The following is a 17,207-nucleotide window of genomic DNA, read 5'->3' on the forward strand; positions in this document are numbered from 1 at the left end:
TCTGGGTAATTCATACCTGTTTTAATACAGGAGAATTGAATTCACCCTCAGTGCAGAGCACTGGCCCAGTACCCTTGGAGCCAGGGATGGGAGAATGGAGCCATAATGCTCAGTCCCATGGCTGAAGCCAAGTCCTAGTGTCACAGCATTCCCCTTCATTAATCTGCTGCTGCAATTCCAAAACAATTCACATACATGTAAAAAACTCCAGATCAACAGCATAAAAAGCAGCCAGAGCAACGCTGCCACACAGCCTTAACAGGAGAGTAAACCCAAGAGAGCTCTTTTGCCTTTGCATCAGAGGCCCCATTCCCCACAGTGCCAGATCATGGGCATACAGACAAAGATAAAAGCACTACTTAGACATATTTGTTTTCTGTTGCACTTAAACAGAGAATGGTCCCTTCACAGAAGCCTCAGACTTTTGTAGTTCATGTTTCCCCTATGCAACTACTTTCTTTGTACAGCAAGACAGCAAAGGAAGGCAAAAGGACTGTGTATTCCATACACAACACGATCAGGTTAATAGCCACAGTGAGGGGCATTTAAATAAAAGGGTTTGATGCTCCTAAAGGTTTGTGGCAACCACATTCAAACACAGATCAGTGCAACAGAGGACAAGAGTGAAAGCTGCCAGTTATGTGCAAAGCAGGGCATAAATCAGATTTACCTGCATCTAACTGTAGGATTTCATCAACTGTTTTGAGCTAACACGTCTACAGCACTTAAACACACATCTAGAACCCTTATTGTCTACATCTCAACAAGGACTGCCAACAACAGTTTCCCTGCACAACACGTTAACACATGGAATTTCACAACCATCATATATACCAGTTTAATATTATGTTAATATAACATACAATATACGGCAACTAAGGAAAAATACATTTCTTTAAAATAAAGCTCCATACCAGCAAGGTATGGATTTTATAGCCCAACTGTGCCACCTCTTGAACTCCATATTCTGGCCCAATCTTACACACTCACTGATTTATACGGCAATTCTGAACAGGTCACACCTACTGCAGCAGAGAGTCAATGACAGCTCCTGGCTTTGCCGAACGTTTTCTGTTTGGAGAGCAGAAAGGAAAGGGAAAAATAGCACCATACACACATCACGAGGCTGTCTAGGAAAGACAGGGACCAGCCACATTTCAAGTTAAAACTACACAACGTTACTCTTCCAAGTATTTGTCAAAACCAAAAATAACCAAGGAAACCCATGCTGAAATCTCCCCCAACAGCACGTAACTTTCCAGTAACATCAGTCAATGAGTCAGGTGTTAAACTGAACCACAGGACACAATAAATAAAGCAAGGAGCCAGAAGAGGGGAATACAGCAAAAGGGCATCAGAAAAATACCCAGACAAGTCTTTCTGGACAAGATCCTGCTGTGGTAAAGAGATCTCAGCTTGGTTCTGTCGTACTCAGCACAGATAAACTTTATAACACGCAAAATGTTAGCATTGTGTCTTCTCACTAAGCAACCGTTTGAAGATCTATGGTCAGTTTGCATGCACAGACTTAAGCCTTCCCCTGGGTAAATCCCCCATATAGATACTCCAAAGTTCTTCACCTTCTACCCGTCTTGGGCCTGGATCTTCCTTTTGAAGTCCTTGGCCTCTCCAGCTTCATCAGCGATTGCCTCAAGCTTTCTTCAGTGTAGGCTAAGTAAACATGGGAAAGGTCCACTTCAAAGGGCTAAAAAGGCAAAACACCCACAAAACAGGAACATCAGAATCATTTTATGCCCTCATCCACAGTGCTTTTCTAACACTAGGAAGACTCCTCTCTTCCAAAGAGAAGAAATTGGGCAGTTTCTCTATCAATACACAGGCACAGGTAGCAGTACTTGGCCACACACAGTTTAATACATGCTTAGGAAGAGTCACTCACATCTTTTTCTTTCTTATCCAGGACAGGAGTCTGTTTCCTCATGTTGTTCCCTGTATATGCAACACATTTCTTAAAGAAAGAAAGAAGTCTGTTAGCAGAGCCTGCTGTGCACAGTAAAATTGAGCCCAGTTTACTTCTGGGCTCAATTAAACTCCTTAGAAACTCCTGCTAACACTGGCTTCTACAGCCAGCAAACTTACCAGCTGCCATTCTCCAATGTCTTCATTCCAGTGAACATAGTTTTCAATCATTTCCTAGAAAGAAATTAGAACAGTAATTGCTCTAGACTGGCACAATACACCCTTCAGATGCATTCTCCAGCACATACATCACTAAAGGCCTGGGCAAGCTGCTTAACAACAGTTTCGACCATTGCAAGTTGTCTTTAATCAAGACAGCCATATCCTATTCAAACACATCTATTTATTCTTGAAAGCCTACAGAAGAGAAAAACACCACTCCCAAATTGTAAGCATTGGGAGGTCCCACTAAAGCATGCGCTTCCCATAAAGCCAGTGCCATCAGGATAGTAATAAGTTTCACTGGAAGCCCACCAGGTTACAAGAGTCACTTGTCAGCAGCATCTTTTCTTACTTCAGCATCACTTGGTTCTAACAACCCAGATGATGACACCAACACATGAATGCCATCAAGCTGCTTAGCTGAGCCACAGCAAAGGAAAGCTCACAGCAGCATACACCAAGTCATCTGTGCACTGAGAATACCTCATGAAGAGACAAGAACCAAATCATTCCATTCAGTGGACAGAATAAAAGCTGGAGGGCTCAGCATGCACAGCACAATCTTATGCCACAGGCTTTGGTTCTCTCTTTACCTGGTAGTCCTGAGGAATGAAGTTGTCTATGATAAGCATCTGAAGACGAAGTTCCCTGCTCAGCTGCCGAATATTCTCTAGTAATCCTTCAATCTCTCTCTGATGCTCTTGCTGGAGATCTGCCATCTGAATAAACCAGAGAGCATTGGAGAGGATCAGAGCTAGCTTAAGACATGGTAATAGCCTACAAGAGAAGTCCTCAGCCTATATGAAAATTTCAGGAAACAAAAACCAAACTCTGGTTATAAGTACTAGAATATTTTACCTCTGAAGAACAAACCCTCTGGAACGTTCCAGCTCAGAGATGGCTGAGAGCAACATTAAGTTCTCAGCTTCGTAAAACTGAAGCTGACTTTCTGCCAACCCAAGCTCTGCACCAGCTAAGAGCAGATGAAGAGTGTGAGCCAAGTTATATCCCTGGCAGCATTTCAAGGAAAACCTCTGATCCCAAAGACAAAATGCAATTCTGTGAAACAGGAGCTCAAGATACCAGCCAAAGGACACATTCATCCAGTGACTGAGCAAGAGATAACAAGGGCAACAGGGAGAAGAGACAGCTGAGAGCAGAGGAGCACTGGGCTGCTGCAAAGCAGATTTGGAAAGCTGTTGGCTGGCAGCTCAAACAAAACACCCAGTGCTTTTCCTTCTATGTGTATCTGTCTCACACATCATTCCTTTCAGCCTGGGCTGGGGAATGCTCTACAACATGCCCCTGTGAAGCTCTGACGCCAGACTTCATTAGATCTTTGTGTTACAAAGCTGATGGCTTACCCCTCTCCCAGCTGTAGTCCCTCAGGTGATCCCAGGCTGAGAACCTCAGACACTAACCTCTGATTTTGCAGCCATGAGCATGGTCCAAACTTTCTTCAGCTTTTTGGTTTTCCCCTGTGCTTCCTCCTGGAGGCTGGTGTACTTCTCCTCGATGTCCAAGCGTTCTTGCTGCATGCAAGATTCAACACAGACATCCATACATGAACATAACCAAAGAAACTATCTGAAATACTATGAACAAGAGGAGAAACTACTTGAACAAAGGAAGGCATTTGCCAAGGGCCTGAAGCCCTGGCTATGCCCCACAGTGATTGCAGTGCCATTGTGTGGCCTCTGAGGCGATTCACTTCTGCTACATATTTCAGAGCAGAGCCATGTTTCATGCACAGAGGCAACACCAAGGCACAACACTGTCCTGCCACTGCTGTTTTCAGACAGCTACAGCATATAACCCCACCTCCTTCTCCTCAAGCTCCTTGCGAAGTTGTTCTGCTCTCTTCCTTCGTTCTTCCAGTTCCATATTTGATTCTTCTAGAAGCTTCTCTTGCTCCTCTGCTTTTGCCAGCAAGTCCACTCCTCCTACAATCACTTTCTTCTCCAGCGCAGACAGTTTCTCCAAGAGGGACTGGTGCTCTTGTCTAGAGACAGGTAAGTGTAAAACTTTCTATCCCACAGTGCTCACAAGGCAGCAGGTCCAGCTCAGTTTTACAGCCCAGACGGCATTTGCAGGGCTGGAAAAACTTGTCTTGCTGTCAAGGGTTTAAGTGGGGGTGAGGCAGTGCAAGTGAATGCAGGGAGCTCCCTGAGCCCCAGCTTTCCCACAAGCAAAGCAGGTCAGCAGAGAAGTCTCTCTAGCTAAAGTCCCCGCTGTGAGGGGCTGCAAGCCCACAGTGACATTGCCTGGATGCCCAAGGCATCCCCTCCCCAAGGGCCCTGCCAGCACAGCAGTGCCCAGAGGCAGCTGCAGAATGGAAGTGAATGAACAGAGATCAAGGCAAGGCAGCTGAGATGCCAGCCAGGAATGCTGGCTGCTGCTGGAGCAGCCTCTGGCAGCAGAACTGCCCTATTTCCATGGGCCACTGTGATCTCAGTGGTTTTTCAGCTGTTCAGTTTATACAAAGGCACCTCACCAGGCATTTCCAGATATCCAGAACTGAGTTGTAGGTTAAAGAAGGAAAAACCCAAACTGCTCAGAGAGGGATACTCACTGAGCTTTAAGCAAGTCCTTTTCTCTCTTCTCCAGTTCAGCTCTGGCTTTATTTCTTTCTTCTTCTTCCATATCAAGCTTAGTTTCAAGAGCTTTTCTCTCCTCTTCAATCTTGGCTTGCATCTCTACCATCTTATCAGGGGAAACTTTCTTTTTGCCTTTGGAAAGAGACAGGGAAAACAAATCAGTTCACAGACAAATAAGACAGTTTCTATAGCATGGCATTTCTTTCTTTTCCAGGTTCAGATTCAATACTTGCATTTAACGCATTTAACACATTTAACTAGATGTCAGCTCCAAGCCAGGCACAACTCAGTCTTTCAAATCCCATTTTAACACTGACCAGTTGTCACCAGTTCCTACAGAGAAGGAATGCTGCATAACTAAAACGAAATGACCTCAAAACAGACAACACAGAACACTTGGAGAAAGACCACTGCCCAAAGTCTGAGCTGGAAACTCCCATGTTCTAACTGGGTAGATTAGGCTGAATAAAGGAAAACCAAAAGCTGCCTTGACCTACAGCTACAAGAGCCACATATTCAAGTTTCAGACTGGCATTCCCACTGCAAGAAGGTTTGCTGGGATTTATCAACTGTGTCTTTACAACGTTACTACTACTTCACTACTACAGCAAACCAGGCACATTTCATGGAGGGCTCCCAAGGAAGTGGCCAGAGCAGCTCACTGAGCCCATCAGCCTGAAGGGCTGGTCCCAAACACCTCATTTAGAAACAAAGCATGAGGCTGCTCTTGGAAGTCACTCTGCAAATCCTTGGTCAGTTTGGGATTACAATGATGTAATCCCAGGGGAACACCAAGACCCAGCCTACACGCGTTTCCTCAGATCCACAGGTCTCTGAAATCCTACATCCCCCGTTAGGCACTACAAGCAAATCCTTTGTTTTCTGGTTTTGTTCTTCTCCAGACATGAAAAAACCCTGTAGCATCCAGATGCCTGGAAACTAAGAGAAGCCATCGACTGTCAAGGGAGTGTTTTTGCATGACATAATATGTATGCTCAGAACACGCTCAAGGAGTTGTTCCCAGAATAGGAGAAAAAGGTGAACTAAACCAAGCTGTAAGGCACTTTCCCAAGCTCTACAAGGGTATTCTGAGGAGGTGGAAATCCATTACACCAACCTGCTTGATCTTGCATTAAGAGGAAGTAGAAAGCAAATCGTGGAGAGGCAGCATACCATAAAAAGAGGAGGAAAGAAAATATATTACTGCTTTGATCATTTTGGACAGAGATCATCAGCATCAGAACAAACATCATTTGTTTATGCATGTTTCTAGAGTAGAAAACACAGGATAATCATCACTTTAAAGAACTCTGTTAGAGCCAACATGAACACATTGTGATTTTATGCTAAAGCAGAGAAAGTTTCTGTACTTCAGAGTGCTTTGCATATCCAGGATAATCAGCTCACTCTTGCATTCTCCTGCCCATTCAATGCAATGCACAATCTAAGTGTAACATTAGGAGCCTGCCGCAAAGATCATGCCCTAAGAAACAATTAGAGGGTGGATTTCTTCAACAAGAGACTTAATGCTTTCCCTCCCACTCAAGACAGCCAATTCTGTTATATTACCTGTAAAATATTAGCATTCAGCAGACATCTTCAACGTTTTAACCAAGGTTTCAAGCCAATTCTTTGCAAGATACATGACAGTTGCACATAGGGAGTCTCAGCACAAGATTTTCTCCATTTAATTACACAGGGTATTAGTAGGTTAATTTGCAGTAACTGATGCTTCCATAGAGGTATATAGGCAGGTTTGGTTATTCAAGCAAGGACAGCAAAAAAAGGCAGGACAGGAAGGGGGTAGTGAAAGACACCACATGCAAAGGGGTCACGCTGGAGGACAGTTAATATCCCAAACCACATACAGCCACACTGATCCTAAGCACCAAAAGCCCAGCGCAACTTCCACAGCAAAGCTCTCTCCAAATCTGCAGGAGATGGACTCATCCATCCACTGCCACAGCAGCAGTTTGCTATTAACTGTCCTCTCCCAAAGAAAATACTCAGGTTTCAAGCAAGCTTTGAAAGAGTAAGTTTGAAGCAAGCAGATACCAAGCCAACCACTGCAGACCCACCACGGGTCTCCCTTAGGTTGTGATCCTTCCTAACCTGCTACCATATTTTCTCTGAGCTGATGCTTTCCACTAATGTAAGTAGGGTAAGTGTCATTGAATTACACAGCAATACTTTCCAGACTCTCCACACAGTGGGGAGAAGGGACTGCATCTATTCAGGATAACCACAAAAGTGGGTGAAGTCTCTACAAGCAGAGTCCTAAGATGTGATTTATTTCTTCAGCTATCACTGACTATAAGGGTTTTAAAGGCACAGAACCCTCTCTCTGGCCAGGAGCAGACCAGACTTGCCTCACTTCTAGATCAAAATGTAGATCCTTGTTCCTCTGAACCAAGTTCCACAATGACCAAGAACTTAAGGCCATGGGGCAGTTAAACCCCAACCACCACCAAGCCAATCAACCAAGCATTAGATGTTTTCTTTGCAAGTACAATCCTAAACCTTATGTTGTTTGTTCACAGCTCCATCTGCCTTCTCAAAAACTAAATTTGAGCAGGCAGAGTGCAATATTCCATAGCACAACCCATGTCACCAGCCTAGCTGTCCTTTTTATGAACTCATATTGAAGCAGCTCCCATAAAGTTAGCTCAGACTTTCCTGATATTTTAGAAGGATCATTTAACACAAGTTGCAAACTGGGTTGTTGGGTTTTTTTTAACCTATTATTTCTTCATTGTCTTGAAATCTTGCTCAAGCAGTGCACCCAATTACTTCCTATTCTCTCACATAGCTGGCTAACAATGTGCACATTGAACAACTGTTTCAAGCATGGAAGCAGCAAAGGAAAGGCATGCTTTAGCAGAGCTGAAGGTTCGGGTTCATCTTTCCAACAGACACAGCAGGAGGCACGCAGCATTGCGAAATGGAGGGTGCAGATTATGAAGAGGCCAAAGCTTAAAGGACTGAAGAGCTCCCACTCACTAGTGAAGGACTTATCCAGAGGTTTCTCTATGACAGAGCATGTGGAGTCTGAACTACTGCTGCTGCTACTGCCTGGAAAACAGAAATGCGTCCCACAGAAAGACCCAGAGAGGAAGAAACATGCAGATGGGAAGTTAGTTCTAAAGGAAAGAAACCCAGAAGGGCCAGCAACCTAGTTCAGAAAGGCCCAAGTTCCTATTAGGAAGCATTTGCTAGGATCCCTCCCAGATTCAGCTTGCAAAGCCATCATTTCCCAGCACAAAATAGCATGCTCAAAAAGACACTTCAGTTAAAACCCATCTTAACCAGCCTACAGCTTGAATCAACATGCCAAGGCAGCTTCCATCTCAGGCAACAACAGCACAGAAAACCAGATCACAGTGGAGAAGGCTGTGGATATCTGCAGCAGCAGAGGATTCTGTGACCAGGAGTCCTTTCCAGTCTTATGTAGATGGCAGTGTACACGTTTCCCTCTAGAAGGCAGAATCAGCTTACACAGGGACAGCTACTGTGTACTCCTAAGTAGCACCCTTACATAGGGAACTTAACTAGAGCATCTTGTTTGGAAGTCAGTTGTCCTGCTAATCCAAGCAAGATTTTGAAGGTGTTCTCCTCTTGGCAGGAGATTTGGAGAGGGTTTGGTTCTTGATGGAGACGGTGCTCCATCTTTTTTGTTTCTAGAAATTACCAAAAGGTGAAAAATGAAGTACAAATTGTCACAACTATCACCAAAAGCATGAACACCAAAACAGCAAAGGGCATTTACAACTCCACTTGGGCAGACACCAAAACAAAGACAATGCATCTGAAGCAGGAATGCTTTAACAGCAATTATTTAAGAGATGCAAGTGCTTCAGGACAGGAAGGCAGTTTGAATGTCAAAATTAGTTTACTAGAGAAGCTGTAAGTTGAGGTGTAGCACTGGACTTCTCTACTCCCTGTGAAGGTTTTAGGGGCATAGCAAGCTCCCTGGAAGCCACAGCATCCCATGGGACACAGTGACCTGCAGTTCTAAGTTCAGCAATATTCCCTGGGGTTTAGATGTTACACAGTAGTTCAGCACTGATGCAGGACAAAGTCCACTTCACCACAGGATTTCCAAAGTGCTCCCAAACAAGGGATGTGCAGTTCCCATTCAGCTTTTCAGCTTGCAGAGATACCCAAAGGTCAGGTTTTTCCTCTATCAACATAAAACAGGACACCAGAAGAGTAAGTTACTGAACATCCATAAGACAGACGAATCCTTTGCCTAAACCACAGCCAAAATTCCCCTCCAACCATTCCCTTGGTTATAAAAACCACATCTGCCTACCACTGATGTTTGGTGCCTTCTTCCTCCCACCCCCATGAGCAGGGGAAGTTCCACACCACCAATCACAAGCCATACACAGCCACCTTGCGGCAACCAAGGAGCCACCACAAAGGAGATGTTACCACAAGCACAGCTACCCAAGTGGAAGCAGATTCTATACAGGTCCAGAGGTGTCCATCTACAGAGACAGCACCAAACAGCTTGGTTTCTAGGAGAGGCATGATAATTGCAGCGGCAGTAGGGCAGCTTTATACCTCCACTTCTCCCCACCTGGCTCCAGCTACAGCTCCTGACACCAGCTCCTAGACAAGAGGCTGGTGGCGCTGACAGCAATCTCTACTGCCTTACCCCGCCGTTTCTTCCGCTTCTCCCCATCCTCTCCAATCTCCCCTTCATCATCTTCATCCTCCTCTTCAGAGCCACTGCTCTCAGAACCAGATATCTCTTCCCCTAGAACAGAAGAATGTGCTTTTTGATGTGCTTTCCTTCACCTCATTCAGCTTGTTACTGTGACAGCAGCATCTGTCCAAACCCAGCAATGTCCAACATCAGCTGCAGAAGTCATTCACTGTTGAACACAGACAGCTTGCCACAGCTCAGGAACTTCAGCAAAAATCAAGATAAGCAGTCAATGTGTTAAAGCTCAAATGGGTGTTTTTTATAGGAAATAAATAATATTTGCACTGCTAAAGTGTTAAGCTACAAAGTCTTTCTAGCAGGATCTTCCCATACCTGAGATGGAAGGGAAAACATTCAGGGGAACAAAGTTCACACAGACCTACAACTTAATCAGACACTTGTGCACATGAAGTTCAGTGGCTGTTAATTGAGTTCACAAATGTTTGTTACTGCTGCCATTGCAGACATAATGTTCAGATGTTTCAGGCTGAGTTTGGAAACCAAACTGAATAGAATCCAATATTTAACATCATAGAATCCCAGACTGGTTTGTGTTGGAAGGGACCTTAAAGCTCCTCCAGTTCCAACCCCTGCCACAGGCAGGAATGCCTTCCACTAGGGCAGGCTGCTCCAAGCCCCATCAAACCTAGCTTTGAGCACTGCCTTTTGGGCACCCAAGATAACTGCTCTGAAATGTTAGTTATATGCTCAGCTACAGCATCTGTCACTGAGGGTAGAGTCTTAAATCTGAAACCCATTTGATCTAGCTAAGTCTATGTGACACCCTTCTTCTCCAGGAACCCAGCAGGGGCAACAGAAGCAGGATACTGCCCTGCACCAGCTACCAAACTCCTGTGACATATCTCCCACCAGCAGAGAATGTTCACACTCAAGCAGAATGAGCACTGCCATGGAGAGATACACCAGGAGGAAGGAGAAGCTCACCTTCCTCTAGTTTCCTCTTAAGCTCTTCGATTTCTTTCTGAAACTGGCGAAGCAGAGCATCCTTAGGATCCTCATTGATCCTGGCTTTGTTCTTGATGTTCTTGGCTCGGTTTGCATACCTGAGAGTGCTGATAGTCTCATCATAGTTGTAGTCAGCTGGTCCAATGTTTGCACACTGTGACACAGGGAAGACTGAGTTACCAGAGGGCACAGAGGCAGAGCCCAGAATAGGTAATTTCAGGGACCTATCCCCAACCCTGCCAACCTCACACTGCTACTCTTCCCTAAGCTTTCCTACACCAAAGCTGTTTTTGGCTACCCAAGCACAGCTTCTAATAGATCTTACAAACGTGCACATTTGCACTGTGGTTTGAAGCTCACCCATACAGAGGCAAAGAGAAAAAGTAGAAAAGGATGCATAGAATGATCTCTAAGCTGAACCCAGCTCTAAATCAAGAGGCAAATGCCACGCTGTCCTCATGGCAAAGTCACTGTGCTATCCCTTTACAACTTGCATCACTCAGCTTACCATCATGGTTTTGGAGTTGCCACCCAGAGAATCCTGAAGGAGCCGTGTAAGTTTGGAGTTACGGTAGGGCACGTGGGTGCTCTTGCCATCCACCAGTGCAGAGATAACATTCCCCAGTGTGGAAAGAGAGAGGTTGATCTTGGTAGCTTCCTTCAGGCGCTGCCCTGTGGCTCCAGTTTTTGCCTGTCTTTCAGAACCCTGGAAAGGGAAGAGGAAGCAGGAGTTACAACAGATCATTTCCCTCCAAATAGGATCAACTACACCTGAAGTGCTGCCAGCAGCCATGTCACTAACCACCTCCTCCATTATTAGCGGACCTGGCTAAGTACCTCACACACTGTTAAAGAGACAAGCTAAATAGAACTTAAAGAAGCCTCAGTGCCAGAAAATTCTGGACTGCTCAAATTAATGCAGATTTTGTCTCCATGAACAGGAACATTACGAGAAGCAAGGCAGCAGTTATGAGGCACCTCAGGTGGAACTGCCAGGCACTACCTCCACACCTTTAACAGCAGATCAAGGGAGAAAAGCCACACTGCAATTACTTTTGGAGAGTTTCCTAGAGCAATCTAAATATACACTATGTAAATAAGGTTAATATGTAGATACTGAATGCCTGTAGCCTCCACTTGCTGCATCTTCTCCAAGGAAAAATACTCCAGCATAAAGCTGGGGATAAAGACATATTGTACCAGCACAATTACACTGGTTCAAAGTGAGTGGCAGAGGGAGGGAACCCACAAGTGATGAACTGCATGCTCACAACCTTCTTACAAGAAAACCCCTACTCTTGCAAAGCCCCAGCTCTGCTGCCTAGAGCAGTTTCTAATGTAGTTTACCCATTCAATGATCCATTTATAGAAGCAAAAGAACCCTTGTACTGAGACAGGCTTTAGCTGAGAGACTTCTTTCCTGGTACACTTCTAATTTAAGGCCTCGAACGAATACTTCACGGAAGTCGAGCATCAAACAAGTTGGGCTCTAGCTGTGAACCCTTTCCTGTGTCTTCAGCAAGGCACACACGAGCAGCCATACCCACCACACATCATGGCAGACCCAGCTGGTCCTACTCACCGCGAGGTCCACAAGGTGCAGCTTGCCCATGCGCACGTGCATGTTACCATCGACCCCCTTCTCGCTGCACTCGATGGTGATAGTGAAGATGGCGTGTGAGCGAGAGCTGTGCTCGTTCATGTTTGTGGCACCAACAGAACCTTTCAACAGAGAGAAAAAGCAATGCCGCCTTCAGAATTAGTCACACGCTCCTGGAACACTTCCTGCTCTCAAAGGAGACTTATCTCCACCTCTTTACCCAACCCTGGTTTTTCAGAAGAGGGATGCTCAGACTCAGCAGCAAACCATATTCTTGGGCACATCTCCAATCTGGACTAGCAGAAATGTTACAGCCTGCTGTAACTCTACACCCACCACAGACTCCCATCCCAAGAGCAGCAGTAGCTCTCCTCTGTGTCTTTAAGGCTATGAAGATCAGTAGCCTAAAGGTACTCACAGCTGACCCCTGAGCAATAAGAACACAGCAATCCATGCCAAGAGCAACAGTAGTCAGAATTAGGTCGTAGAAGAATCTGAGCCTAATTAAGAAGTCTTCCAAAAAAACATACACCACCTCCCACTGACAGCACAGTGACAGTTCACCCTGACCACAACTGAAGGGGATAAAGGACCAGGACACACACTAGCAATCCTGGCATCACTGACTGCCCTCGATGCATCCTCCCCTTTGCCACTGCCAATGGCCAATGTGAGAGGCACAGCCTTCTTTACCTGCCCCTGCACGAAAGAGCTTTGGGGGGAGATGTCCTTTTTGCTGTGCTCAGCTGACCAAACTTTCAAGCATTAGGACCTGGCTCTCTTATTGCAGTCTCATAACCAGACTTCATTCTGCCCGAGCTATAAACCTGCCCACAGCAAGGCTACGTACGGTTCTTGTGGCCCAGAGTCATGATTCTGTCCATATCATCTGCATTGTTTACGACATAAGCTGAAAGGTCTTTGATATAAACTCCCACATCAGGTCTCTCTTTAACCTACGAGAGAAACAGTTCAGACTGAGCCTGCTTCGGAGATCCCCAACAGCAGTTTCCCATGGTACAGTGGTTTTTAAAAGCTAATCATGCTCAATGATTGAAAACTGACATCACACTCAGAACTACAGCTCACCTCTAATCTCTGTGTCTGGTCTTTTCCTAGCAGGTCCCTCACTTCTTCATTGTAAATTTCCAGGTAAGAGACACGAACTAAAAACCTGAGGACAAAGAGTTGGGCAGCTTTCTTAGTGAGACACCTGCTGAAGTCCAACAAACACACTCACAGAGCACAAAGAAAATGCAGTGACATAAACCACAACCCTACTTCCCCATCGAGAACTGCCTCAGTAGCAGTCTTTCAATTAGGGTCAGAGGTACCATTTCAGTTGCCATTGTTAAGGTCAGGCTCCTGCTATAGACAGATGCTCAAGACTGAAGCAGTGAAGAGAAGCTGCTTACCTTGTATCCCCCTCTGCCTTGGCAATGTGACCAAATATATGGGCAAAGGAATTGGGAATGATGCCTCGAAGCTCAGGAACTGCTCGGACCCCTTCCATGGTGAAGGTTTTGCCTGTTCCAGTCTGCCCATATGCAAAAATAGTACCTGAAGGATAAGAAGATATACAAACAAACTCTGAGAAGTTGCTAACTGCAGTTTTACTTCATTCCTTCTTAGCCTGATAGCACTAAAGCTTCTGTTAGAGTTGAAGTTTTCCACCAACTCCAGGAGACGCTGTACAAGACCTGGACCAAAACAAGTGCTGGGCAACCACCACAAACAGGGCTAAGCCACCGGCCTATAGAGCCTGCAAGACACCCAAGAAAAAGCCAGCTTGGTTTAACTCTGCAAAGTTATTAGAGCATGGAGTGCAAGCACTCTTAGGTCTCGCACACAAGTAATTAAGGCAAGCCCAATTAATAACATGGTCAATTAGAGGAAAACCATTATATACCAACTGCAAACCCAAATATTGCTAGCATCTTAGCCACAGCAGAAACAGCACCAGGCTTCTACAGCACAGGCCAAAGCTCAAGCCCAGCTGTGAACCTACAGATGCAGCTATACTTTGGACTAGAGAATCAGCCTGGACAGGAAGACAGACAGAAACCTTCCTGAGATCCCAGACTCTGCAGAAATACACTGGATCTTAAGTTCAGCCTAGCCCTGCTGAAAACTCCAGTTTGCATTGTCAATGCTACTCATGCTGCCGTTCAGAAAAGCTGCATGGATTAGTTCAGTTGGAAGAGACCTACAACACATCTCCAGTCCAACCGCTTGACCAGTTCAGAGCTGACCAGAAGTTAAACCACGTTTTTAAGGGCACCGTCCAAACGCCTCTTAAACACGGACAGGTTTGGGGCATCAACCACCTCTCTAAGAAGCCGGTGCCAGTGTTTAACCACCCTCTCATAAAGAAATACTTCCTGATGTCTAGTGTAAACCTCCCCTGGTGCAGCTTTGAACCATGACATTTTGAGCCATGAATTTTCATCAGCTGAAACCCAGGTGTGTTAGCACAAGAGCTTATTAGGCACTTCACAGACCTTTAAGAGCTATGTAATGTGTTGTTGTTTGTAGCACACTGTTATGGAAAGCAGTAATTTGCTTCCTTACTAGCATCTGCTTTCCTTTATATACTACATTTACATGCATAACGACACACACGCATATTCTTCCCAGCTCTAGGAAGCAAACGAGTATCTGTGCATAGAGCAGATGTGTTTTACTAGTTTAAAACAGCAAAGTTCAGTGGAGAAGAGGCAGCAGTTATGTGCACAAGCCTGGTATGCATACCTAGTCACTGCAGGACCGTGGCAGCTGCCTGGGGACTGAAACTGTACAGTGAAGAACCGCTGAGAATTCTGATAATGAGATAAAGTGCAGATCCTTTGCAAACAGAAGACACAGAATAAAACCACAGAGCTACCTGACATCAGCTGAGTCTTGGTCATCATCGAACTCCCACTGTTAAATGATCATAGTAGGCACAGTGGCTGAGTACTCAGAACAGCAAGTACCTTCAGGCTATTTTAAGTTAGATGCAACAACAGAAACAACGCAGGGCTATAGCCCTCAGGAGGTGAAACTCCATCAAAGAAGATCAGCAGGAACTCTAACAATGCAAAGAACAGCAGGTGGGATCCTTGACAACAAGGGACTTACCATTATATCCTTCTAGGACAAAGTCAATTATAGGTCTTGCAGTTAAATTATAGACATCCAGCTGTTTGCTCTCTGGTCCAAACACCGTGTCAAATGTAAATGTCTTGGGAGGCTCATTGGATGAGTCTGTTTTATGAACAGTTATAGTTCCTCTCATTTCATCCACGTTCACTGCCATTTTGTAGCCTGTAGCTTTCTCTCGTTCATTAAGAGGCCGGCACCGAACCACGACCTTGACATTATCACAGCTCTCTGGCTTGTCCAGCTTCTCAGGCTTGTTGATCTGTAATTATTAAAAGAGAAAAGGAAATAGACAGGCTGTAACGCTGCTGTTAACATACCTGTGTGATTCAACAGCGTTTGTGCCTGATTAGAGACATACATCTCCTCAGGGTCATGAACCTTGGGACTTAAAACCAGAACTGGTTTATAATTAAAGCTGAAAAAATAATGTATATTTAGTGCAATCTTCTTCTGCTTCCTCACATGGAAAATTATTGAGTAAAACTTGAGAATTTCACATTCAGGATAACTTAACATTTTCTTCAAGGAACAATTTCATCCTTGCAAACAATGTGTAAGTAGTTTGCTGGAAATCAGGCACAGCCATGCCATTCTCTGACATCAACACTGACTGTGCTCTTTCACTGGAGCACACAAGTCCCGAACCTGACAGATGGCATGAGCAGATACCAGCGAGCACTGGCTGAAGGGAATTCATTTAAGTGACAACCTTCACCGTACCTGCTGAATCTGCACACAAACCTTTGCTTTCATGAAGCAGTTATGAATTTTGAAGCACCACTGAGTAATTTCACCCTAGAATTGTTTGGGTTGGAAGAAACCTCAAAGCTCCTCCAGCGCAACCCCTGCCACGGGCAGGGACCCCTTCCACTGGAGCAGCTTGCTCCAAGCCCCTGTGTCCAACCTGGCCTTGAGCACTGCCAGGGATGGGGCAGCCGCAGCTTCTCTGGGTACCCTGTGCCAGCGCCTCAGCACCCTCACAGTAAGGGTGTCACATGCTTCTCCTGGTTAAATAAACCCCAAACCCATCTGATCTAGCAAAGTCTAAGACACTATTGGCTACAGACGCTGTAGCCGAGTCCCTAACTCCTTCCAGAGCAGCCAGCTTGAGTGCCCACAGGGAACGATTCGTGTTTCCAAGCGCCTCTCCCACCAGCTGCCATCTGCCTGGACTCGTCCCAGGCCCTGGCAGAGGCCAGGAGCGCTTCTGTTGCTGCGCTGGAAGCAGGGGCAGGTTTGGTTCAGCCCGGCAGGGGACGGATCCTGCTGCACCCCTGCGCCACCTCCGCGCTGGAGAGCCCCCGGGATGGGGGAGTCAGGATGAGCCGCCCGCCACCGCTCAGACCCCGCAGCCTCCGCCCCGCCGCGGGGAGCCGGGGCCGGGCCAGCCACCGCCCCTCACTGCCTCAGCCGGGGGCTCGCCTCGCCCCGCCCCGCCCGTACCCCTCGCCCCACCCAGCCGGACAGGACGGCGCACGCCCGAGCCGGGAACGGGATCGGTGGGGCCTGCGAACCGCGCGGCTCCCGTCAGCCACGGGCCGAGGAACGCAGCGGCCGGGCGGCACCGGACAGCGGCTCCCTCCCCTCCCGCAGCCCCGGGGCTCACCGGCATGGCGGCAGCAACGGCGGCGGCACCGGACACAGGCACCCACCCGCCGTCCGGCACAACGGGACAATAACAGCACCGCGCCTGCGCCCGCCCCGCGCCGCCGCGGCCCGCAGCCAATCCCCGCGCGCTGCGGAGGCCGCGCACCCAATGCCTGGAGAGGAAAGGAGGGGCCCGGCCTGCCCCTCGCGGCCATTGGTGGCAGAGCCAGCCAATGACCGCGGCGGAGCGGCGGGGGTGGGCGGGGCGTCGCCATGGGAACGGCGGAGGGCGAGGGGCGGGGCTGGAGGCACTGCGGCGTGATGGCGCCGCTCGGGGCGGGGACGGGCGGTGTCGGCAGTGGGGTTTCGGGGTAGGCTGGAGCCCGTGGGGCTGACGGGGTCCGATGGCTCTGACACGGCTCCAGTGGCGCTTTGCAACGCATCACACTGGGCACATGAA

At 46.9% G+C, this 17,207-nt stretch overlaps 1 protein-coding gene across 2 annotated transcripts; it reads right to left on the minus strand.

The window, feature by feature from the left end:
• Positions 1-813: 813 nt before the first annotated feature.
• KIF3A (kinesin family member 3A) lies at positions 814-16,788 on the minus strand. Of its 2 annotated transcripts, XM_061348036.1 has the most exons (19): positions 16,767-16,788; positions 15,137-15,419; positions 13,432-13,576; positions 13,106-13,190; positions 12,867-12,972; positions 11,999-12,138; positions 10,925-11,122; positions 10,396-10,570; positions 9,400-9,501; positions 7,740-7,811; positions 5,857-5,865; positions 4,715-4,871; positions 3,964-4,144; positions 3,564-3,674; positions 2,736-2,861; positions 2,101-2,154; positions 1,901-1,969; positions 1,581-1,705; positions 814-1,071 (listed from the first exon to the last, which is right to left on the minus strand). In XM_061348036.1, exons 1-19 carry the CDS (start codon positions 16,770-16,772, stop codon positions 1,023-1,025), a joined length of 2,193 nt encoding a protein of 730 aa, XP_061204020.1. In that variant the 5' UTR covers positions 16,773-16,788; the 3' UTR covers positions 814-1,022. The 2 variants fall into 2 exon arrangements, with proteins under 2 accessions (XP_061204020.1, XP_061204030.1); XM_061348046.1 differs by lacking the exons at positions 5,857-5,865; positions 7,740-7,811 and having other exon boundaries at positions 16,767-16,787.
• Positions 16,789-17,207: the final 419 nt, after the last annotated feature.

Source organism: Neopsephotus bourkii, unplaced genomic scaffold (assembly GCF_033783945.1).
Source record: "Neopsephotus bourkii isolate Nb327-2 ecotype Australia unplaced genomic scaffold, CSIRO-AGI_Nbou_v1 NB_52, whole genome shotgun sequence".
NCBI classification, from domain to species: domain Eukaryota; kingdom Metazoa; phylum Chordata; class Aves; order Psittaciformes; family Psittacidae; genus Neopsephotus; species Neopsephotus bourkii.